This window comes from Bos mutus, chromosome 10, assembly GCF_027580195.1.
Source record: "Bos mutus isolate GX-2022 chromosome 10, NWIPB_WYAK_1.1, whole genome shotgun sequence".
In the NCBI taxonomy this organism is placed as follows: domain Eukaryota; kingdom Metazoa; phylum Chordata; class Mammalia; order Artiodactyla; family Bovidae; genus Bos; species Bos mutus.
The window spans coordinates 77322674-77349572 of NC_091626.1; the positions used below are offsets into that span (position 1 = coordinate 77322674).

General features: G+C 37.6%; 1 protein-coding gene across 1 annotated transcript in view; it reads left to right on the forward strand.

The window, feature by feature from the left end:
• Nucleotides 1–26899, forward strand: part of DPH6 (diphthamine biosynthesis 6) — a 191829-nt gene that overhangs the window by 157930 nt on the left and 7000 nt on the right. The window contains exon 7 of the mRNA XM_005892468.2: nt 20343–20437. Within this exon, the coding sequence (XP_005892530.1) occupies nt 20343–20437 (95 nt within the window). The remainder of the gene's footprint in view (nt 1–20342; nt 20438–26899) is intronic.

Genomic DNA, 26899 nt, shown 5'->3' on the forward strand with positions numbered 1-26899 from the left:
TCAGACATACTAAATAGTTTTTCAGTTTCCTCTCCCTGAAGTCTTTTCCAGGGCCTTAGACCTGATGTACATAATCTGGGTCAGTTTCATTCTATGCCTATTACAAGGCTGTCATCCATCATCTTCTCATAATCCAAGAGACCCCTTTACCTTTCTTCTTTGTTAGATCCCTTGTTTCCTGGATCCAGTGTCTTTCTTTTATCTTTGTTTCCATCTCATTTTTGTGAAGCACACATTCTTTTTAAGGAAGAGTCCACAGGACTCTTTGAGAGTGTATGCATATCTGTAAATGTCTTCATTCTTTCCTTTCATTTGATTGGTTCTTTAGTAAGTCATAAATTCTGTTTTAGGAATATTTTCCCTTCCAGATCTTGATAATATTGCTTCATTTCCTTGCAGCTTGATATGCTGTTGAGAAGCCCAAAGTTATTCTGACTCCTGACTATTTCTATGCAACCTTATTTATTTCTCTCTCCATCTCCTCTGTGTAAGAGTATGTAAGATACTTCTTTTGCCCCCCAAATTATAAAGTCTTATGTGCTATGTCTTAGGCATGAATGTTTTTATCCATTGTGCTGAGACAGGTAGAGTTTTCAGCTTGAAAATTTCAGTTCTGGGCAGTTTTCTTGAATTATTTCACTGGTGTTTACCTACTCTTTCTTTTTATTTCTTTTTTGTGGTTCAGTCACCCAGTCATGTCCAACTCTTTACGACCGTATGGACTGCAGCATGCCCAGGCTTCCATGTCCTTCACCATCTCCTGGAGTTTGCTCAAAGTCATGTCCATTGAACCCGTGATGCCATCCAACCATCTAACCCTCAATTGTCCCGTTCTCCTCCTGTCTTCTATTTTTCCCAGCATCAGGCTCTTTCCCAATGAGTCAACTCTTCACATCAGGTGGCCAAAGTATTGGAGCTTCAGCATCAGTCCTTCCAATGAATATTCAGGGTTGATTTCCTTTAGGATTAACTGGTTTGATCTCCTTGCAGTTCAAGGGACTCTCAAGAGTCTTCTCCAACACCACAGTTCAAAAGCATCAATTCTTTGGCACTCAGCCTTCTTCATGGTCCAACTCTCACATCTGTACATGACTACTGGAAAAACCATAGCTTTGACTATACAGACCTCTGTGGACAAAGTAATGTCTCTGCTTTTTAATACTGTCTAGCTTTGTCATCCGGAGAAGGCGATGGCACCCCACTCCAGTACTCTTGCCTTGAAAATCCCATGGATGGAAAAGCCTGGTGGGCTGCAGTCCATGGGGTCGCTAAGAGTTGGATACAACTGAGCGACTTCACTTTGACTTTTCACTTTCATGCATTGGAGAAGGAAATGGCAACCCACTCCAGTGTTTTTGCCTGGAGATTCCCAGGGACTGGGGGAGCCTGCTGGGCTGCCTTCTATGGGGTCGCACAGAGTCGGACACGACTGAAGTGACTTAGCAGTAGCAGTAGCTTTGTCATCACTTTTCTTCCAAGGAGTAAACATCTTTTAATTTCATGGCTGCGGTCACCATCTGCAGTGATTTTGGAACTCAGGAAAATAAAGTCTGCCACTGTTTCCATTGTTTCCCCACCTAGTTGCCATGAAGTAATGGGATCGGATGTCATGATCTTAGTTTTCTGAATGTTGAATTTTAAGCCAGCTTTTTCACTCTCCTCTTTTGCCTTCATCAAAAGGCTCTTTAGTTCTTCTTCACAGTCTGCAAAGAGGGTAGTATCATCTGTATATCTGAGGTTATTGATATAACCTGTTGACTCCTCGCAGTCTTGATTCCAGCTTGTGCTTCATCTAGCCCAGCATTTCGCATGATGTATTCTTCATATAAGTTAAATAAGCAGGGTGACAATATACACCCTCAACGTACTCCTTTGCCAATTTTGAACCAGTCCCAATTTTGCTTCTTTGGATTCTTATTATTTAGATGTTCCTTGAACTTCTAACTTTTCTCTTAATTTTCACCTACATCACTTTACTCTTTCTGTAAGAATTTCACAATTTTACAGTTAAATTTTTAGTTAAATTTTTTCATATCTTATTTTTAATTTCTAAAAGCACATTTTTGTTCTCTGAATGTTTTTTTTTAATCTGTAATGCTTTATCCTTAAATAATTTTTCTTCTCTCCTTCATAGTCAGTCTTTTCCTTTGTTTATTTTGATCTCTATCTTTCATCTTATAGATGATTCTGCTAATCTTTGGTGTTCTACTCATGTTTAAGAGTGGAGACCTAAAAGTTTTATTGCAAGCACTAAGTGTGTGGATGGAGCTGTGTGACCTTGAGTTTCACACTGGAAGGGAGTATATATGGGTCATTTAATATGAGCTGGTTATATTCCAAATGATCCTCCAGCCTCCTATTAACATGAAGATGTACTGCAGGTTTTTGCTGTTGTTGTTGTTGGAGTTGACAAGGAAAATGGCTAGAGGTCTTAGAATCTTGTGTGCATACATTAACTGAATCCCTCTGTTTTTTTTATAGTACCTCTGTCCTCAGCTGTGTCTTGTTTCTCCCAGGTTAGTTCATTTGTTTTCCCTTTGCAGAGGATAAACCTTCAGTGTTCTGACAGGGTCAAGTAGAGGTGGTTGTCAGCCTATAGGGAAAGGATCTAGGAATCTGCTGCTGCTGCTGCTAAGTCGCTTCAGTCATGTCCGACTCTGTGCGACCCCATAGACGGCAGCCCACCAGGCTCCCCCGTCCCTGGGATTCTCCAGGCAAGAACACTGGAGTGGATTGCCATTTTCTTCTCCAATGCATGAAAGTCAAAAGTGAAAGTGAAGTCGCTCAGTCATGTCCCACCCTCAGCAACCCCATGGAGCGCAGCCTACCAGGCTCCTCTGTCCATGGGATTTTCCAGGCAAGAGTACTGGAGTGGGGTGCCATTGCCTTCTCTAGGGAATCTGACTGCTTGTTAAAAAGACTGCCAATCTATCCCTCTTATCTTGGTGTCCTTTTCACATTTTCCCTTTACTTTCAGAAGTAACTGGTGCCATCAATCCTTTACTTTATTGCTTTAGAGTAAAGAGTTAATTTCCTGTATAAATTGGGTCAGTCCTTTGCATGCTTCCCTGTTGGCTTAGGTTCCAATGTTCTTGATTCTGTTGCTTGCTCTCTGATTTTCCCCATCTTTTTTGAATTTATGCCTTTTTATGAAATACCTTCCATGGAAGTTTTAGAAGAGGGTGGGAGTAGGTGCATGGATTCAATTCACTGTCTTTACCAGCAGTGGTTACTCTTTAATCATGAGATTTGTTAAGATCTTCCAAGTAAAAGTTGTTTGCTAAATGGAAGATGAAATCATATTATATAAAAATGGTGAGTATGTAGATCTGGTTGCTTTTTCCAGAGCTATTCTATTCACATAGAATTGGGAAATCTGACTTCTAGTCTTGAGTCAAAGGTAAGCAGATATGTATTGACTAAGGAGTATATGCTTAGCTGGCTGCTACAAGAGCTAAAGCAGGGTACTTGTAATGCTAACCTCAAGCTTAAAGCTCTATTCCAAGTTCTCTTTTATATGAGTTAACTTGTCTTCCTTATGAGTTTGACAAAAGAACAATTTACAGTCCAAGCTACCTATCACTTAACAATGCAAAAGACAAAGAATTTCACTAAAGTGATTTGATGTTGTGGGTGAGAGATGGAACTTTAAGCCTTATTCCCTACACTGCTGAACTTATGGAAAGGAAAACCTATAACTGACCTTGAATGTTAAGAGGAAGGTAGAATATCCTTGAGAGGAATTTTTTAAATTTTGAATATAACAGAGTTGGAAGGATATGTGGAGCTTTATGGCTGAGATATTCAGTGACTCTTATAATTTACAAGAAGTATTAAAATGTTGTTCAGTCACTAAGTCATGTCCAACTCTTTGTGACCCCATGAACTGCAGCATTCCAGGCTTACCTGTCCTTACTGTCGCCTAGAGTTTGCTCAAACTCATGTTCATTGAGTCAGTGAGGCATAGTCTAGGTATAAGAGGGAGAGAACATATGTATACCTATGACTGATTCATGTTGATGTATGGCAGAAACTAACACAATATTTTAAAGCAATTATCCTCCAACTAAAAATATAATGAAAGTTGTTAAATTTAAAAATGTACTCTAAGATAGTTTATAATATGTACCAAAGAATTTCAAAGAAAACATTGTATGTTGTTGAGAGAATTCTGAATAAATTGAGAGGTAAATTGACAGCCATACTGGACTTTAAGAATGGGGATAGAACTTTTGACTGGCTGGCTTATTTGGAATATATCTTAAGTACTTGGAGAGGAAACTGAGAAAAAATTTAGAAGCCATATTGTGAGAAATTTTGAATACTGAATTGAGGATTTAATTATCTAAGCAATGAGCAACTGAAGGTTTTAAAGGAAGGGAGGAAAATTCTGAAAGGTGTACTTTAAGGAATTTGACTCAGCAGTAGAGCCCATTAATATTTGCAGTTAAAGAGAAGAAATGAAGGTCCTCCATAGTTAGTGGCTGTTCCAATATATTATCATGAACATGTTCCTCACATTTCATTGAGTGTGTACTGTAAAATAAGTAAAAAAAGGTATTTTTGCATTAAATTTAGAGTCTTATGAGGAGGGATCCTAATAATTTTGATCAGATAAAGCCCAGTTGGTATTTACTATAAATGCAATTGGAAGCTAAAGATGGAAGATGACCACCTGACCTGGGATAGTTGAAAGCAGTGTCATGGGAGTCTTAGAACTTAAATTGGTCTAAAGGATGGATGAAACTTATACTTTGTTGTTCAGTCTCCCAGTCATCTCGAACTCTTTGTACCCCATGGACTGCAGCACACCAGGTCTCCCTGTCCTTCAGTATCTCATGGAGCTTTCTCAAACTCATGTTCATTGAGCCAATGATGCCATCCAAATATTTCATCCTCTGTTGCCCCCTTCTCCTGCCCTCAATCTTTCCCAGCATCAGGGTCTTTACCACTGAGTCAGCTTTTTGCATCAGATGGCACCAAAGTATTGGAGCTTCAGCTTCAGCATCAGTCCTTCCAGTGAATATTGGAAGGGTTGATTTCCTTGAGGATTGACTGGTTTGATCTCCTTGCAGTCCATGGGACTCTCAAGAGTCTTCTCTAACACAATTCAAAAGCATCAGTTCTTTGGCACTCAGCCTTCTTTATCATCCAACTCTTACATCCATAAATGATGACTTGAAAAACCATAATTTTGACTATATGGACTTTTGTGGGCAAAGTGATGTCTCTTTTTAATACACTGTCTAGGTTTGTCATCGCTTTTCTTTCAGGAAGCAAATGTCTTTTAATTTCATGGCTGCAGTCACCATCTGCAGTGATTTTGGAGCCCAAGAAAATAAAGTCTGCCACTGTTTCCATTGTTTCCCCATCTAGTTGCCATGAAGTGATGGAACTGGATGCCATGATCTTAGTTTTTTGAATGTTGAGTTTTAAGCCAGCGTTTTCACTCTTCTCTTTCGTTTTCACCAAGAGGCTCTTTAGCCAGGATGAAAACCATGAAAGATCACAAACCATGATAGTGTGATTACTCACCTAGAGTCAGACATCCTGGAGAATTTTTAAAGAGATTGGAGTACTATTTTCCAGTTTGTTGTGAACCACACAGTCAAAGACTTTGGCATAGTCAATGAAGCAAAAATAGATATTTCTATGGAATTCTCTTGCTTTTTCTATGATCCAATGGATGTTGGCAATTTCATCTCTGGTTCCTCTGCCTTTTCAAAATCCAGCTTGTACATCTGGAAGTTCTCAGTTCATGTACTGTGGAAGCCTGGCTTGGAGAATTTTGAGCATTAACTTGTTACCATGTGAAATGAGTGCAGTTGTGCTGCAGTTTGAACATTCTTTGGCATCGCCCTTCTTTGTAATTGGAATGATAACTGACCTTTTCCAGTCAGTGGCCACTGCTGAGTTTTCCAGATTTTCTGGTATATTGAGTGCAGCACTTTGACAGCATCGTCTTTTAGGATTTGAAATAGATCAACTGGAATTCTATCACCTCCACTAGCTTTGTTTGTAGTAATGCTTCCTAAGGCCCACTTGACTATCATGGTTTTCTGGATCATTAAGGCCTTTTTTGTATTGATGGTGGCGACAAAGTGAATCAATCTGTAGACTGCTTGGCAAGAACACATGCAAGGACAATAAGGAGTTTTATTTAAATGAAACTAACAGCTCATGTTGGTAGATTAATAAGAAACAGGTGAGATGGGAATTTAGGCCCAGTCATTAAGGGCCTTGAGAGATGGACCAAGAGATTTGGGGTGAGAAATAAGATATGGAAGGTTCATCAACAGGGATATTTATTATTAAAACATATCTCAGGAAATTTAGCGTGGTGGCAGTATTCCTGGACTGGGAGAGAAGAAATTGGAAATCAGAAAGAGTCTAAGATGCTCTTACTGAAACAGGTCTGAGGACTTAAAGCATGAAACCTCTGACAGTAGGGATAGAGACACAGAACAAACAAAGATTCTGATGGAAGAATGAAAAAGAAATCAGCATCAAATGGCTAGAAGCTGGAAAAGGAAGAATCAAAGATTAATCCACACACAAATAATTGGGGAAATAAGAAGCACACATGTTTGCAGACAACAGGATTGAAAAGGAACATGATAAGCTTGGTCTTAAATATACAGAGTTTTAAATTATAAACCAGAAGCATGTGTTTTTAAAACTATGAGGTTGGCACACAATTGGGGTGTTCAGGCTAAAGACTAAGGTTTATTATTTATGAATTAGGATACAACTTTAAATTATGAGTTTGTTTAGTTTTAAGCTACATATCCTTTGCAAATCAGTTTAGTTTTTGTCTCTGGAAAAGGAAAAAGAAATGAAATTAGTAACCATTTCATCAAGTATCTACTGTGTGCTGTGTAATATATTAGACCTTTTTTTCACATGGTTTTGTTACTGAAAACAGCACTCCTGTGAGGTAGGTACTGTTGTCTTCTCCATTGTACAGATCAGTAAACTGAGGCTCTGAGAGTTTGCATGACCTTAGACTGCATAGCTACAAAGTGACAGAGCTATGATTTGAATGAAGGATGATGTGAACCGAGAACGATTTGCCTCCAGAGCTACTGCTTTTGACCAATATATTACACAGTCCTGCTTTCACTGCGCCTCACTACAATATGTGCTTTACCTACTCTTATAGTTAAGCTGTGTATTACAGCTCTGACCTAAGTATTTTTTATGCATTATGTTATTTAATTATGTAACAAGCCTATGAGGTTGCTACTATTAATTTTTATATTTTAAAAATGAGGGATCACTTAGAAGGTGAGTTACTTTTCCAAAGTCGCAGAGCTGGGAAGTTTCAGAACTGGAATTTATGCTTTAAATCTATCTGATTTCAGAGCCTATGCTCTTTTTTATTCTTAAAAGTCATTTCGAAGATTAAATAAGATAATTTTATCATTTTCTTAACTTCAACGCATAAAGCAAATTTTCTTTAGTTAGTAGTGAGTGTTCATCGGTACCGACAAATCATCAGTTCGTCAGTTCAACACTTTGCAGTAACAGAATAACCTAAAGGTGATTAGCCAAACCCATGGACTGCATAAGCTATCAGGAGGAATAAATGGATAAAGAAGAATACAGCATAGAATCATGAAGGATATTTATAATTTTGGAGCAGCGGGAAGGAAAGGAGTTGGAAAAGCCTAGCAGTAGCTTAGAAAACACAGTAACGTAGAAGCCTCAGGAAAATAATCACAAAGATTTGAGGCATCAGTTGTATGACATGATACATAAAATTTGGAAAAAAGGTCATTAAACAGTGTCCCAGCCCATTGCTGTTCGTACTGAAATACCAGTAAACAGAACCACCATCCATCCAGTTTCCCAATGCAGAAAGCTGCAAATTTTTCTTAATTAAATGATTCTTTTCTATTTAAGTTTTTATTTGCATGAGGTGATCGATACTCACTAAACTTATTGTGGTGTTTCATGATGTGTGTAAGTCAAATTGTTATGCCATGCATTTTTAAATGTATACAATGCTGTGTGTCAATTATATCTCAATAAAGCTGTAGGTTAAAAAAAAAAGAGAGAAAAATAAATGTTATGAGAAAAAAAAAAAAAAACTTTCCTCACTTCTCCATTCACTTATTTAAACCTGCTAAAAACTCTCTCAACCTATCTGCCCTCTCTTCTCCATCCTCAGTGCTCCTTCCCTGTTTCAGGTTATTTCCTCCTGCCAAGATTCCTCCAGCGACCTCTCAGTTCTTTCTGCTTCGTGACTTACTGCCCTCCAGCCCATTCTCCATGTGCAGCCAGAATGATGTTTCTAAAAGACAAATGAGATCCGGTCAATTCTCTGTTTAGAACATCCCCATGGGTTCTCATTGACCTGAGGATAATAACTCAGTATGGCTTATAAAGCTCCATAACATCTGTCCTCTTTCTAGGTTTTTAGCCTCATCTCTCCACTATTACTCATCTAGTTATGCTTCAGCTATGCAAAAATCAAAAAGATTCTTGGAAGGAAACCTGTGACAAACCTAAACAGAATGTTAAACAGCAGAGATAGCACTTTGCCAACAAAGGTACATATAGTCAAAGCTATGATTTTTCCAGTAGTTGTGTACAGATGTGAGAATTGAACCATAAAGAAGGCTGAGCACTGAAGCTTTTGAATGGTGGTTCTGAAGAAGACTCTTGAGAACCCCTTAGACTGAAAGGAGATCAAACCAGACAATCCTAAAGGAAATCAGCCCTGAATATGCATTGGAAGGTCACTCACTGAAAAAGACTCTGATGCTGGGAAAGATTGAAGGCAAAGGGAGAAGGCAGTTGCAGAGAATGAGATGGTTAGATAGCATCACTGACTCAATGGACATAAGCTTGAGTAAACTCCAAGAGACTGTGGAGGACAGAGGAGCCATGTGTGCTACAGTCCATGGAGTCATGAAGAATCAGACACAACTTAGCAACTTAACTACAAATGCCAAACTTATTTCAGTTTTTAGTACCCGTCATGTATTCTGGGACTTAACACATGCTGTTCCTTTTGGAGCAGTTTTCATCTCTCCTGCCTTTTCCCTCTCTCCCTTCCCCTCCCCCTCCCTCTTTCTCTTTCCATGTCTCCCTCCAGACTTTCCTGGTTAACTTATCCTTTAGATTCTTTGAGAAGCCTTTTGAGGTCCTTCCAGTTAGATCCCATGCTTTGTAGTCCCACTGCATTTCATGCGTTCACCAAACCCACCCCTACCCTTTATTGTAACTGCTTGTTTGACTTTCTCCTTGTACCTGCAGACAGTAAGCTGTTTTATGCAAAATTTATGTCTGTTCCTATTGTTACTCCCAGCACTTAAAACAATGCCAAACCTACAGTAGACATTCAATAAATACTTCTTTAATAACTGCTATGAATGAATATATGCAGGGTCAAATTATTTTATATGTTAAATACATCATTTGTATAAGAAATTATGATGTGTTCTATAAACATCTTGGTTTTATCTAAGTGGTAGGAGGGATGAAGGAAGTGCAGTTTCATTTGGCCCTTCTTGTATTTTTTCCAGTTTTAAGATTACTAACAGCAAATGAGACAGGTTTAAAAGAAGAAATATTTTGATTTAATAAGAAATTCTCACAACTATGATCATTACAATCTTTTAAAGGGATAAAAAATTAAACAGGGAAATCATGATGCCCTATGACCTTTTCAGTTCAATACTCAGTAGAGTTCAAATGGCGTTATTATGAATATGAATGTTTATGTGAATAAATGTACCAGAAAAAAATAGAATAATATAAGTAATTTCCTTTACATTTACTCTAGGAATTCACTTTTTAAATGCTCAGACTCCAAGGCATTCTTATAAGCCATGAAATGACCCGTCAGCCACATCTGTTCAAAATGTGTTTTAGAAAGTTTATCTTAACAATAGTCAGTTGAAAAATTAATGTTCACCTTCCCTAAAAATTTTATCCAAAAGAGAACATAGCATAATTTAGATGTATATGAAGCAAAGAGCATGTTTTTATACAATGAAAATTATATTGTGACACAAGTAAAAACTGATCTTATTGCTTCTGGTTAGAAAACAGCAACATATTTCTTTTCATCTGGTCAAGATCCTTTTGAAATTTTGTTTTATTTTATTGATTGTATTAGCTTTATTTTTTTGCATTTATATGAAGGATGAGACTACTTGACTAATGTCAGACAAAATAGCAGGTATATTAAGTTTATAAAATAGTCATCTGATTTGAATCTTCTGTATAACATTCCCCAAATTGGTAAAAATGGGTAAAAATAGTAACATTCTTGATTCAGTGGGTTAGATGAGAAAAGTATTGACTACCATGTGTAAATTTTATTTAGTTTTAGAGTTCCAAAAACAGAAAATGTTGATCCTATTTTGTCCTATTTCTAAGGGCATATCAAAAGCAATCAGTAACTCTCTCCTCCCTTTTACCTGATAATTCTGTTTGGTGGTGGCTTACTTTCTGTGAGTACAAGGCCAGTTAGACTCTTCTCTGGAAGTATGCAGGATAGCTGGACCATGGAGAAGAGAGTCATTTGGTCTTTGAGTACCATGTGCTACACACACTACTGGGAGAGAACTATGGGCTTCAGAGGGTTTAAGAAATTTAGAAACTTATAGTCTCATGACAAACACTGAAATTCATAGTGATGCAATACAGAAATATGTCACAAGGCAGGAGAGGACAACTCCACAGCCAATAAGAGTGATTCTGTAAGTAGACCAGAAGGAAGCTGCATGTTACGGTTTCTGTTTATTACTTTTTATTTCAGTTTTTAAGATTTAGTCTTCAGGTTTTTTTTCAGCCAGTCAAGATTCTTTTGAATCTTTATTTAATTTTCCTATTGTATTAGCTTTATGTCTTGGTATTCTTGTGAAGGGTGGGATCAAATGGCTGAAGTCTTTTGACTCTCAGTTTATAGAGCTTGATTTTTATTGACTAGGCAGTGGTCAACACCATAAGTTTTTGAGAGGATGAATGCCATCTCTTATATTGTTAAGGAAAGTTAGTGTGTTGATAACATGTACCGTAGATGAGAGGGGTGAAAATAAAGAGGGAGACAAGAGATTACTGTAATAGTTCAAGACCAAAATGATCAGGAAGGGTGTTAGAAATGAAGGGAGTGTTTACTTTGTCTCATTCGCTGCCACATGCCTTATGTATAGAATAGGATTTAGCACTTAATAAGTCCTGAGTGAATATTTGTTGATTCAGTAAATAAATTCAAGAAATATTTTATCCATTCAGCCAGTCTTTGTCTTTTGGTTGGGGCATTCAACCCATTTACATTTAAGGTAATTATTGATAAGTATGATCCCGTTGCCATTTACTTTATTGTTTTGGGTTCGAATTTATACACCCTTTTTGTGTTTCCTGTCTAGAGAATATCCTTTAGTATTTGTTGGAGAGCTGGTTTAGTGGTGCTGAATTCTCTCAGCTTTTGCTTGTCTGTAAAGCTTTTAATTTCTCCTTCATATTTGAATGAGATCCTTGCTGGGTACAGTAATCTAGGCTGTAGGTTTTCTTTCATCACTTTAAGTATGTCTTGCCACTCCCTCCTGGCTTGAAGAGTTTCTATTGAAAGATCAGCTGTTATCCTTATGGGAATTCCCTTGTGTGTTATTTGTTGTTTTTCCCTTGCTGCTTTTAATATCTGTTCTTTGTGTTTGATTTTTGTTAATTTGATTAATGTGTGTCTTGGGGTGTTTCACCTTGGGTTTATCCTGTTTGGGACTCTCTGGGTTTCTTGGACTTGGGTGACTATTTCCTTCCCCATTTTAGGGAAGTTTTCAACTATTATCTCCTCAAGTATTTTCTCATGGTCTTTCTTTTTGTCTTCTTCTTCTGGGACTCCTATGATTCGAATGTTGTAGCGTTTAATATTGTCCTGGAGGTCTCTGAGATTGTCTTCATTTCTTTTAATTCGTTTTTCTTTTTTCCTCTCTGATTCATTTATTTCTACCATTCTATCTTCTAATTCACTAATCCTATCTTCTGCCTCTGTTATTCTACTATTTGTTGCCTGCAGAGTGTTTTTGATCTCATTTATTGCATTATTCATTATATATTGACTCTTTTTTATTTCTTCTAGGTCCTTGTTAAACCTTTCTTGCATCTTCTCAATCCTTGTCTCCAGGCTATTTATCTGTGATTCCATTTTGATTTCAAGATTTTGGATCAATTTCACTATCATTATTTGGAATTCTTTCTTTATCAGGTAGATTCCCTATCTCTTCCTCTTTTGTTTGGTTTGGTGGACATTTATCCTGTTCCTTTATCTGCTGGGTATTCCTCTGTCTCTTCATCTTGTTTAAATTGCTGAGTTTGGGGTGTCCTTTCTGTATTCTGGCAGTTTATGGAGTTCTCTTTATTGTGGCATATCCTCGCTGTGTGTGGGTTTGTACAGGTGGCTTGTCAAGGTTTCTTGGTTAGGGAAGCTTGTGTCTGTGTTCTGGTGGGTGGAGCTGGATGTCTTCTCTCTGGAGTGCAATGAAGTGTCCAGTAATGAGGTATGAGATGTCTATGGTTTTGGGGTGACTTTGGGCAGCCTGTATCTTGGAGCTCAGGGCTGTGTTCCTGTGTTGCTGGAGAATTTGCTTGGTATGTCTTACCCTGGAACTTGTGTGGTGCTTGATTTCAGTGTAGGTATAATGGGAGAAAATAATAGCAAATGAAGCAACTGACAAACAACTAATCTCAAAAATATACAAGCAACTCCTACAGCTCAATTCCAGAAAAATAAATGACTCAATCAAAAAATGGGCCAAAGAACTAAATAGACATTTCTCCAAAGAAGACATACAGATGGCTAACAAACACATGAAAAGTTGCTCAACATCACTCATTACCAGAGAAATGCAAATCAAAACCACAATGAGGTACCACTTCACGCCAGTCAGAATGTCTGCGATCCAAAAGTCTACAAGTAATAATTGCTGGAGAGGGTGTGGAGAAAAGGGAACCCTCTTACACTGTTGGTGGAAATGCAAACTAGTACAGCCACTATGGAGAACAGTCTGGAGATTCCTTAAAAAACTGGAAATAGAACTGCCTTATGATCCAGCAATCCTACTGCTGGGCATACACACTGAGGAAACCAGAATTGAAAGAGATACGTGTACCCCAATGTTCATCGCAGCACTGTTTATAATAACCAGGACATGGAAGCAACCTAGATGTACATCAGCAGATGAATGGATAAGAAAGCAGTGGTACATATACACAATGAAGTATTACTCAGCCATCAAAAAGAATACATTTGAATCAGTTCTAATGAGGTGGATGAAACTGGATCCTATTATACAGAGTGAAGTAAGCCAGAAAGAAAAACACCAATACAGTATACTAACGCATATATATGGAATTTAGAAAGATGATAACAATAACCCTGTATGCAAGACAGCAAAAGAGACACTGATGTATAGAACAGTCTTTTGGACTCTGTGGGAGAGGGAGAGGGTGGGATGATTTGGGAGAATGGCATTGAAATATGTATAATATCATATATGAAACGAGTCACCAGTCCAGGTTCGATGCACGATACTGGATGCTTGGGGCTGGTGCACTGGGACGACCCTGAGGGATGGTATGGGGAGGGAGGAGGGTTCAGGATGGGGAACACATATATACCTGTGGTGGATTCATTTTGATATATGGCAAAACCAATACAATATTATAAAGTTAAAAAATTAAATTAAAAAAATATATGTATAAAAAAAATCACTTGCACATTTTTGTATGAACATAATTTTTCAACTCATTTTGGTAAATAACTAAGAATGTGATTTCTGGATTGTATACGGTAAGGGCATGTTTAGCTTTGTAAAAAGTTAACATGCTGTCTTTCAAAGTAGCTATACCATTTTATGTTTCCACCAGCAATAAAGTAGAATTCCTGTTGCTTTGGGAAAAAAAAGAAATATTTTAAATGTAGGCTGTGTGGCAGAAGGAAAAGAAGTTAAGTTCCACTCAGGTATTTCAAGCTTGATTGAACTATTATAGAAATTGAGCAGGGAGAGAAGATTTTGAGGAAAAATCAAGAATTATGTTTTATTTAAAACAATAATTCAGATCAGTCACTTAGTCGTGTGGGACTCTTTGTGACCACATGGACTGCAGCACACCAGGCCTCCCTGTCCATCACCAACTCCCGGAGGTTACCCAAACACATGTCCATTGAGTTGGTGATGCCATCCAACCATCTCATCCTCTGTCATCCCCTTCTCCTCCTACCTTCAATCTTTCCCAGCATCAGGGTCTTTTCACATGAGTCAGTTCTTCACATCAGGTGGCCAAAGTATTGGAGTCTCAGCTTCAACGTCAGTCCTTCCAGTGAACACTCAGGACTGATTTCTTTTAGGATGGACTGGTTAGGTCTCCTTCCAGTCCAAGGGACTCTCAAGAGTCTTCAACACCAGAGTTGAAAAGCATCAGTTCTTCAGTGCTCAGCTTTCTTTATAGTCCAACTCTCACATCCATACATGACTACTAGGAAAACCATAGCCTTGACTAGATGGACCTTTCTTGGCAAAGTAATGTCTCTACTTTTTAATATGCTGTCTAGGTTGGTCATAGGAGTAAGCGTCTTTTAATTTCATGGCTACACTCAGCATCTGCAGTGATTTTGGAGCCCCCAAAAATACAGTCTGCCATTGTTTCCACTGTTTCCTCATCTATTTGCCACGAACTGATGGGACCAGATGCCATGATCTTGGTTTTCTGAATGTTTTTAAGCCAGATTTTTCACTCTCCTCTTTCACTTTCATCAAGAGGCTCTTTAGTTCTTCTTTACTTTCTGCCTTAAGGTGGTGTCATCGGCATATCTGAGGTTATTGATATTTCTCCCAACATTGATATTTCTCTCTTGATTTCAGCTTGTGCTTCATCCAACCCAGCATTTCTCATGATGTACTCTGCCTATAAGTTAAATAAGCAGGGTGACAATATACAGCCTTGACGTACTCCTTTTCCTATTTGGAACCAGTTCCATGTCCAGTTCTAACTGTTGCTTCCTGACCTGCATATAGGTTTCTCAAGAGGCAGGTCAGGTGGTCTGGTATTCCCATCTCTTTCAGAATTTTCCAGAGTTTGTTTTCGTCCACACAGTCAAAGGCTTTGGCATAGTCAATAAAGCAGAAATAGATGTTTTTCTGGAACTCTCTTGCTTTTTCCATGTTCCAGCGGATGTTGGCAATTTGATCTCTGGTTCCTCTGCCTTTTCTAAAACCAGCTTCAACATCTGGAAGTTCACAGTTCACATACTGTTTAAGCCTGGCTTGGAGAATTTTGAGCATTACTTTACTAGCATGTGAGATGAGTGCGAATGTGCAGTAGTTTGAATATTCTTTGGCATTGCCTTTCTTAGGGATTGGAATGAAAACTGACCTTTTCCAGTCCTGTGAACACTGCTGAGTTTTCCAAATTTGTTGGCATATTGAGTGTAGCACTTTCACAGCATCATCTTTTAGGATTTGAAAAAGCTCCACTGGAATTCCATCACCTCCACTAGCTTTGTTCGTAGTGATGCTTCCTAAGGCCCACTTGACTTCACATTCCAGGATGTTAGCCTGTAGGTGAGTGATCACACCATCATGATCATCTGGGTCATGAAGATCTTTTTTGTACAGTTCTTCTGTGTATTCGTACCACCCCTTCTTAATATCTTCTGCTTCTTAGGTCCATACCATTTCTGTCCTTTATTGAGCCCATATTTGCATGAAATATTCCCTTGGTATCTCTAATTTTCTTGAAGAGATCTCTAGTCTTTCCCATCAATGCTCCCAAGTAAAACACTCAATAAGTATTTGGAGTTGTGGGGGTAGGAGATACATGGGAGAGAGTTTAATGACTAAGGTTTTCACTTTGAGAGCCATTTGCAATAGAGATGATAGAAGGAGTCATGAATAAATATAGAAGGAGTCATGATCCTCAAAGAAAGTTATATATAAAGAGCAGAAGGTCCAAGGGTAGAGCCAGTTAATAGAGAAAGTATATACTAGGCATTGGATTAAAAGCTTTATATGTATTATATCTTTTAATACAGCATCCCCCTGAGGACAGGCTTTCCCTAAGCAAATGGAAATTCAGAGAACAAGCAAGTCATCCCAGGTCCCATGCCCAATAAGTGTTGGAACTATAATATGAACCTAAAGATACTTCCCCCTAGTTTTCTAATTCTGCTCAAATTTATCTCTGTTCATAAATTTTGTCTATCTTTTCCAGTAAATCTCTTATGTATAATTATAGTTTATGTTTAAAGTCCTTGTCTGTTGGGTTCAATTTTTGGTTAATGTGTGGGTCTGTTTCTATTTTGTTTGTTTTTCTCCTGATTATAGTCACCTTTTTCACTTTTTATCTCTTAATTTGTTTTATATATTTTATGGTAGATAATGAATAAAAAAGAACAACAGAGACTGAAGTAAATATTTACTCCAGAAAAGTCACACCACTTCCTCTCTGTGACAGCTAGTCTGAGGTGTTTATTCTTTTTAGTCTGTTCTCCAGTTGAGGTGAGTCTGGTTTGATTTTTGTTTTGTTTCAGTTTGCTACTTGTTTGAAATGTTTTGAAAGCAGGATAAAGGTTCTCCCTTTGTCAGGGCATGTGATCTATTCTCCAGTGAGTCTAGAGATCTCTCTCTCCCTCTTCCCTCTACCCTGTCCCCGTGTTTTAAAGTCCTTCTCCGCTGTTTTGTGCCTTTTTAAGGCCTTACTACTCTCAGCCTTTCTCTGCCTTCTCTCTGGCTTTCCAAGTCTTGGCTGAAATCTCTCAATCTTCCTGCCCTGTCACCACCCCTTGGTACCTTGAAAGTTCAATAGAAAAGACTTGATGGGCAGGTGTTCTCAAAGGGATCTCTGTCTCTCCCCTCTCCTGCCCTGGAGAGGGGCAGTTTTCTGAGGGTAGCCACTGTGTGCACTTAGTTAAGACTCTGAAAAAAAATTGGCAGCTATACATACTCCCTTGGTCTCTTGAGGACTCTTAATAATCCATCACAGAGGTCCACAAGAGTTTGGCTTTCCACATATGCTGATAGACATCCCACATCCATGAAGCTTTGCTTCTGCTCAGTCTGTTCCCCCATTAAGAAAGTGGCCATGAATCTTCACTCATCTCAGAAAAGCTTACCCTGATCTGCTATTGGTTCATCCAGATGCCTTTGCATTCTCAGATCTCTTTATGTAAAACACAAAGGTGTGGTTTTGTAGCTGATCTGGCATATTTTTGGTGTTATGGTGACAACAATTGTCTGCTTCCACTTTTTATATACCAACTGAAACTATTTAATAAATGTCTTAATCCTTTATATCATACTTTAGTGGGAAAAAAGCAACTTGAAAAACACTTTTTTTATTTTTCAATATAGTTTTCTATCTTATGCATTTAAATTATAGAAAGAATCACGATAATTCAGTAAGGAACTAAACCTTAGGAAAGCCTATCCAGTATTTTCAATTACAATGATATTGACAGAGAAACTATCAAAGTGAACTGCAGAAACTGTATTTGAAATGAGGAGGTGCTGGCCTACAATAATACTAATTCTGAGTTGAAACCCAGACACAGAACTGAGATATGTCAGAATAAAGTTGCTACTTTCTATGAGTAGTGTAGATATGAGCAACACTTGCTTACATGTTTTAGAAAAGCAGATTGAACGTCTCATACCACAAATATGTCTCTAGATTCTCCACTTACCTTAACTGACCCCTTTTTCAAAAAATCAAATCACACATGCATGCTAGGTTGCTTCAATCATGTTCAATTCTTTACAGGCCCTTGGACTATAACCCTCCAGGCTCCTCCATACATGGGATTCTCCAAGCAAGAGTACTGGAGTGGGCTGCCATGCCCTCCTCCAAAGGATTTTCCCGATCTGGGGATCGGATGCGTTGGCAGGCAGGCGCTTTATCACTAGCACCACCTGGGAAGCCCAGTCACATGCACACGTCACGCTTTTGTGGTACCAGGTTGTTGATTTCTAACATAGCGCTGTGCCTTAGCTAAAGATTCCTAAAGAAAGTGGCTAGCTTAGGCTTTGCTTCTTGAGGAGGTTCTCTCAGGACACCAAAGGGCCTTGGAACTGGCCAAACGTAAGCCAAAAAGGATGGAATTTTTCTGAATACTTATGTCTACTAGAGCTTTAAGCTAATAGAGTTTAGAGAGTCTGCGAAAGACATCCTAAGAGTTCATAGGCTACTTCGTGGTTCATCAGCCATAAAATCCACTGCACTCTTGGAATCTGGAACCCATGGATTCTGGAATTCTGAAATCTGTCTGTGTAGAATCTTTCTTGACTTGGAATCTGTGTCCATGCTGGTCAGCGAGTGGTAGAGGGGGAAGAGATTGCACATATTATTTATAGAATCAACATCAATGCTTCATCATTCTGTGGTATTGAAATATAGGGTGCAATATATTTAGTAAGCTTCCAGAGACGAAGGACATTGTTTGTTTACTCCTGGAACTTTTTCATCTAGCAAAGCCTGCCCAATAATCACTATTCAGTAAATGTTTTTGGAAGAACTGACTGGTTGAATATTATGGAAATATTCTATGTGAATTGAAAATATCACTGGATTCATCCAAATTTTAGATTTCCTAGTTCTGGTTGGTTTAATATAGCAGTTTACATTATTTTTACTTAGGGACTAACAGAATTACTTCAGTAGGATAACAGCTATGCCAACATTAATTTAACAAAATAATTCAGTTATGCTTTTGTGGTAGATTATAGAAATTTTGCAAAGCTTCAATTATACATTTTCTAATAAAAAGAAGTCTGTGGTTATTAAGATATATTCCCACATAAAAAAAAAAAAACTGACCATAAAGATGAGAGTAGAAGGTTCCCTTGGCAGAAAGTCACTAGAATGAGAAGACCAATGAAGGGAGATGAGCACAGAAGGGGTCGGGCACTAGCTGACAGAACAAGGAAACGCCCTTGAAATCCATACCCCATTATTATTCCTACATTTTTACTGCAAAGCAGACATTAATTTAATTTGGTTTACTACTGTAATCTATTCTTGTTATCTGCTCTCATAATGGCCAGCTGCCATAATTCTGCCTTTCCAGTTCCCTACTTCATGACCCACCATGGTGAAAATTTATCTACTAAGTTTTTGCAAGTTCATATACTAAATGCCACCTCATTTTCTTTCCCTCACTTTTCTTGCTGTTTTGCTTTATAGGTCATTCACATTACCACTGATCCTTAGAGGGAATAGAATTTTCATAGATCCATCCTTTCAATCCCTAAGGGCACATAGTCAATAGATGAAATGTAATGGAGTTGGAATGGTAGCACAACTATAAAAATAACCAAATAAATAAATGTGTAATATTTATGCAGGTAAAACTGAAAACTTAGGCCACAGTCCCAGCACTGGCAGTAACAGAGAACATCAATGGAGTCACCCTTCCTTTGGGCTATGAAGATTTGGGGCTACGAGAGGCTATAAGCAGGAAAAGCTATGAAATTCAGAATGAAGGAGCTAGAATCACAGTGACAAAGCCTCCATGAAAGACCAGAATGATTCTGTTGCACAGCTAGTGAGAGTGCTCCCCAGCTCTGATTCCAGCCTTGCTCCAGCCCAATAAGAGAGGATTTTATTCTCAGTATCAGGATCATTTAAATAACAACTTCTATTTCATGCAAAGCATGGGGTCAGGGTGGGGAGTGGTTGTTTCTTTGCTTATTTTTTTTTTAATTTCAGGTTTAATCAGACAACATTATAAGCTTTTCTTGGAGTTAGACCCTCCCGGGGCTTGTCTGCAGCATTGGAACTTCATTAGATCTTGATATTCCTAGAACTTTACTACTAATAATAGCCTTAAGCCTAATAACCATGTTTATGACTTCCTTTTGTTCATAGGCCCAAGGAAAGGCCTTAGATTACATTCTCTTGTGTTGTCTGAGAAATTTTCTAAATGCATTTTTTCCCCTTCCATATATAGGTCAAAGGGCAGGGAAAGCACAATTTGGCTGCATATATCCTCATTTAGTACATAATGACTTAGTATCTTTCCTCCTTTTGAAGCTAAAGCTAGTGTCAAACTTTATAGTAATCTTTAAGCTTTTTCATTATACATAAAAATATTGGTCCAATATATCTTTTTATAAGGATTTGGGGATTATTTAAAATGCTATGATTTATGATAACATTCTTCAAATGGTTTTTAACAGTTTTTAAACAGAAACATAAGTCATTTTCCTATAGCTCACAATCTGTTTTGGAATTAAAGTTTCTAACATGGATATTTTTTTAGGACAAAATAAGTTAACATTTTTGTTATCTAAATTTTAAGTTTCCTGTTTCTTTCTCTTTTTTTATATTTTCAGCTTTCTAAGAAATATGGAGTCCATGTTTGTGGAGAAGGTGGAGAATATGAAACATTCACTTTGGATTGCCCTCTATTTAAGAAGAAAATAATTGTGTAAGATATCATTTCAGCATTTTCTTACCCTTCCTCAAATTTAAGTGATGGAAGCAACTTAACTTTAAGCTGGAGGCAACTTTTGTTGGGAGAAATAGAACATGTCCTCCAAGTTCACAAACACTCAATTTGTTTAATACCAGTGAAGTCGTCTGAATACCTAAATCAATACCTGACAAGACGAGGCCTTCATAGAAGCCTATAAACTTTTTAGACATTGCACTTTCGTTTACTTGCTGATTATGGCCTGCAGTAAAACTGGTACCTACACACTGACACTTTTATCCTTTCATGAAGTGTGAATTGCCTGTATTATTTATCTTTCATTACAGCTACATTTGATAAACTGCCACATCAGTAGCCTGTGGGTTCCATTAACTCCATCCTCTTTTTCTTTCTTCTTGGCTTTAATAACTTAGAATAGTTATACTAAACAGTTCTCTTCAATTATTTGGGGTTATTTTTACATATAAACTTCTTAAAAATGAATTCTGTTTATGGTGAGTAGTGTGATTTCTTTGCCATAAATTGTTAAACATTTGTGTAGTAAAAGACAGGGACTTTCTTCGGTTGGTTACATCATTACCCATACTCTTAATTGATGTCACTCTTCTCATACGCTAAGAGAGCATTTTATTTGCTTTTCCTACGCTCTTTAGCTTCTTGAAAAGCTTGTCAGAATTATGCTTGATTTCAGAAACCTCATCTGCTAAAAGATTAGAATCTTGGATCGAATGAACCACTTCAGTGTTTTCAACACTGAAAGGTGATTTCTTTGTACATACTAATAATGAGGGAAGGCGTGTTCTAAGAAGTGAAAACAACTTGAGGTGAATTTTCTAAAAAATACCTTTATCTTCAGAAACATAGCCAAGACCTCATCCTTTGCAGTATTTACCCACTCTTGCTTTTCTTGTTTCTTCTAACTTCTTTCCCATTAATAATCATCAACATAACAATGCATTTGGCCGATATGTACCTATTACCTATTATGCCTGAAACATTCTACTGAGCACCGTGGACGTTGGACATAGTTCCTGTCTCCAAAATGGTGGAAGTAAGACACATCTGCATAGAATTTGACACAAAATGGTAAAGAATAAGAGTCACAAGAAAAATTTCATAAACAGGAGGTATTTCTCCTGACTTCAGTGTTTACGAAACAATTCATGATTGAATTGTGCATTAGGTATTGCTTCTGTGAAAAAATACTGTTTTGTTACTCAAGAAGAGCATTTGCATGCTAGGGTGAAATTACAGTATAATGGGAAACTTGCAGTATACTTATTAATATGGGACTAACAAAATTAGGAAAAAAATTAAAAGCACAGTAAGAGAAAAAAAGGCCAAAGAAGAATATTCTTCCTATTTATTTGACAACTTGAGGTCCTGGGGCACCTAGAAGTCTTTATGGACAACCTAGAATTATAAGAAATGTACTGCTTTACATTACATAACCAGAAGGTTTGTTTATAATAGTAAACTTTAGACCTGAAAAATGAATCTTTCATCTTATCATTTTGTAGATAAGGAAACCTCAACCTAACTGAGACAATGGCATGATGGGAGTTTGTCATGATGTTGAAGAGAGGGAAGTCGGGGAAGGTATATTGGAACCCTCTAGTGCCAAAATGAGCTGTTCAGTTGAACTGGGTAATCATTTGTTGAGGAGAATGATGTGGGTAGGACTCTGCAGGCTGCTGCCCTGCTCTGTAAGGGTTCTTTAAGAATGGAGGGGCTAATCAGCAATACTGTAGTGTGCACCCCTTAAGAACAGAGGAGGAAGTGCTGAGGATATTTCTTTCTTATCAACTAATCGCTAATCTAAATCTGATGCTTAAGCAAATTCTTTGCTTTCTTTTCTTCATATTTTCTGCCTCACCTCAGCTTCACAGCTTTATTTGAATTCTTTTCTCTAGATGGCCTTCCCATTTATCCCTACTTTGCTAAATCCTTCCATTTTTAAAAACTTTGGTAGTTATTGCCCCCAGTGCCTATTTTCATAACTTAACTCTCAGAACATACAGTAGGCACTAATAAATGTTGAATATCTTTGAATTAATTTTACTTATGATTTGTATATATACTATTTCACTTTTATGCATTTCTTTCTTAAGTTATACTTACAGGTTATAGTAGTTGAATGAAAAAAGAATATCACCCACTATATGCAAAATCTTTCCTTCACTTTAAAAAAAAGAAAATGTCCTTACCATGCTTATCTGATAAGCACTGAATGTGACGATATGAGTGAACAAGCATTGCACATTCTAAAGCCATTATGTAAATTATTTCACTTAGAGATAGTTGTCCTTGTGATAAAATTAAAAGATAAGTTTAGACCAGGCAACTAGTTGTTAACAACTGACTATTAATCATCATGGATCCTGTAAGTTGGACTTCATTTGGGAGACAAATTTATGCTATTTCCTATTCTATTTGATATAGTAGTGAATTTCCACAATTAGCATATGACTACTTGATTATTAGGAGTCCCCTTTTAAATTTCTGATTCAAAATTTTATTGTTAAAAAGGAGATTACATCTAACAGGAGAAAAAAATAAACTTTTTCATGTAAAATTATTTTATTATGATTGGCGATTGTTTTAAAATAAAAAAACAGAGATTAACTCTCTTGTATAATGAAGGAATTGAGACAAATGGGTGGTTCTAGAAGTTTAGGCTTCCCTGGTGGCTCAGCTGGTTAAGAATCCACCTGCTATTTGGGAGACCTGGGTTCGATCCCTGGGTTGGGAAGATCCCCTGGAGAAGGGAGAGGCTACCCACTCCAGGATCCCTGACCTGGAGAATTCCATGGTCCGTATAATCCATGGGGTCGCAAAGAGATGGACATGACTGAGTGACTTTCACTTTCTAGAAGTTTATTATGAGATATATTAGAAATATATTCCAATTAACATTTTTTAAATCTTGTAGGAAAGACTAGCATACCAGTCTTTGCCTGGAAGTAATTTAGAAAAAATTTTACTAGACCATTTTACAATATACGTTTCACATCAATTACAATGTGCCTACCCACCTCTAGATACAAATTTTTAGGTCAGAAAATGAGTTTTTTCCTGAGGAGCCTTGATAAAAAGAATTACGGCTTAGTCTTTAAGAAAAGAAGATACTTGCAGGTCCTAAAATAATAAACCTATTTTCCTGTTGTTTCTTACTTTGAAATATGTATGTATGTGTATCGAAAGTAAGAATTGAAACACAAGAAATATAGCCAATATTTGGGGGGAAAAAAGTAAAAACTAAAGTACCAGTACTGTATTAATGAAAGTGATAATTTTCTTCTTGCTATTGATGAACACATCTTTAATGTCAGTATTTGATACAACCCCACATTTCCATTTGAACTAACAATATTAATATACTACTATTATACAGTTGCTATGTATGGGATGGGTGGATGGATAGAAGAAACAGTGGGTAGGAAGGAGGGATGAAAAGAACTAAATTCAATGATTAAAACATTATGCACTCATTTTCCCCACTCACTCCTAGTTTCTACCGATTCAAGTCAAGACATAATTCAGCCCAGAGCATCCTAATATCACATTTAGCAGTGGGGATGAATCAAGAACTTTCCTTATCTACTTTCTCATGTCTCTCCTATATCACTTGGGAAATTAAAATTTATGAACTAATTTCCCTTGTATTTAAATTTATATAATTATTTTTATTACGCTAGAGGTGCTATATGATGTTATTGGTATATATGTGTGATGATGTTCATCCACTCCAGTGTTCTTACCTTGAGAATCCCAGGGATGGGGGAGCCTGGTGGGCTGCTGTCTATGGGGTCGCACAGAGTCGGACACGACTGAAGCGACTTAACAGCAGCAGCAGCAGCAGCATACATATACAAGTAATATGCATGTATGAAAATGTATATATTCAGGTAAAGATAGGTAATTGAAAAATCTGTGTGGGATTTTTGATAGTAAATATGTTTAACAAAGTTAAACTATACAGTAATTTTTTTTATTCAACAAATGAGTGAATACCTAGCAATATATTCTTCTCTGAGCCAGAGGTGAAGTATGGAGGAACAGACAGACAAAGATGAACAAAACGTGGTCCCTCATTGAAAATGAAGACAAGCACAGAAACACATAATTCTAATATAGTAGATGTATTATGAAAGGGCTGTTGGGTTGCAAAGATCCCCTGGAGGACGAAATGGCAATCCGTTCCAGTATTCTTGCCTGGAAAATCCCATGGACAGAAGAGCCTGGTGGGCTACAGTCCATGGGGTCACAAAGAGTCAGACACGACAGAGCAACTGAATTTGTGTGTGCACACACACACACACACACAAATGCATGACCAGAGCACAGAAAGCAGGAAACTAGCACTGTGTGAGGATGTCAGGCAAGGCTTCACAGAAATATGAGGATAAGTGTGAGTTTATAGGAGATATCTATGTGTGGTTGTGTTTTCGAGGGGAAGTAGGAACCAAGATCATGGCTGAATCTCAAAAGAAAGTATCAGTTTTTTGAAGTGAGAAGGTGGGGCCTGATCTCATACCTTGAGAGGGAGTCTGCTTCAGATAAGAGAGACTCAGACCTGGCTCAGGTAGCTGCCCTTTTGAAGTTGTAACTGGGGATAAGCCTAACGCAGCAGTGAAAGGGAATGTCAGATCCAGCTGTTTGCTATAGAGAAATCTCCATTCTGTAAGAGGTCGAGGCTGCACTGATTACTTGTATCAGGAGGGACAGAGGAGGAGGGCAGCCAACTGGAAAGCATTTTTGCTGTACTTCAGTTGTTCTTAATTTGGGGGGTTTCTCTGAGGGTACTCCAGCAGATCCTGTTCTGGGTATCAGAAGCCGACAGAAACCAGAGACCCTTGAAAGTTGAGTTTCAACTGACAGTTTATGAAAGAAAAGAAGAGCAATAGTGGCATTATGCTCTTTGAAGCTACAAGCTATTTATTTGATATCTATTATCTATCTTCCAGTTGATTCTGGCTTTGTATAAGAGAATGAAATTATATTAGTCAATTATGGATTTAACAGAATCCATAAAAATCATATTCCTCTTCATTTAGTTCTGTTATATAGTATGATTAGAATGTTATATATTTTCTCTAGAAAACAGCCTTGATTCAAATGTGATAATTATATCAATTAAGTGAGCCATTTGCTGCCAATCTTCTGTTTCTAGTGGGGATAACTGGCATGAGAACGGAGGGCCTGAAACCCTTTCTACTGACACATCATTGGTTTAGGTTAGACATATTTTGGTGTATCCATTGTCAAGGATATCAAGACCAAGCTCCTACATCAGGCATAATTCAGGCTCAGGGTCAGTTTCCAAAGCTGGAAGTAGTAACCCCAAGAGATTGAAATCTAACGTAAAAATGAGATCATATACAATAGTAAGAATTTTAATCTATTGATGAGCCAAGACACGACAGAATGATCTCTGTTCATTTCCAAGCCACACCATTTAATATCACAGTAATCCAAGTCTATGCCCCGACCAGTAATGCTGAATAAGCTGAAGTTGAATGAACCTACAAGAACTTCTAGAACTAATACACAAAAAAGATGTCATTTTCATTATAGGGAAATGAAATGCAAAAGTAGGAAGTCAAGAAATACCTGGAGTACAGGCAAATTTGGCCTTGCAGTACAAAATGAAGCAGGGAAAAGGCTAATAGAGTTTTGCCAAGAGAATGCACTGGTCATAGCAAACACCCTCTACCAACAACACAAGAGAAGACTCTACACATGGACATCACTAGATGGTTAATACCAAAATCAGATTGATTATGTTTTTTGCAGCCAAAGATGGAGACATTCTATACAGTCAGCAAAAACAAGACTGGGAGCTGACTGTGGCACAGACCATGAACTACTTACTGGCAAATTCATACTGAAATTGAAAAAAGTAGGGAAAACCACTAGACCATTCAGATATGACCTAAATTAAATCTCTTACAATTATACAGTGGAAGTGACAAATAGATTCAAGGGATTAGATTTCATAGACAGAGTGCCTGAAGAATTATGGACGGAAGTTACTGACATTGTACAGGAGGCAGGGATCAAGACCATCCCCAGGGAAAAGAAATGCAAAAAGGCAAAATGATTGTTGAGGAGGCCTTACAAATAGCTGTGAATAGAAGAGAAGTGAAAGGCAAAGGAGAAAAGGAAAGATATAAGCATCTGAATGCAGAGTTCCAAAGAATACCAAAGAGAGCTAAGGAAGCCTTCCTCAAGGATTAATGCAAAGAAATAGAGGGAGGGGGAAAAAATGGAAAGCCCTAGAGATCTCTTCAAGAAATTAGAGATACCAAGGAAACATTTCATGCAAAGATGGGCTCAATAAAGGACAGAAATGGTATGCACCTAACCAAAGCAGAAGATATTAAGACAGGTGGCAAGAATACACAGAAGAACTATATAAAAAAGATCTTCACAACCCAATAATCACAATTATGT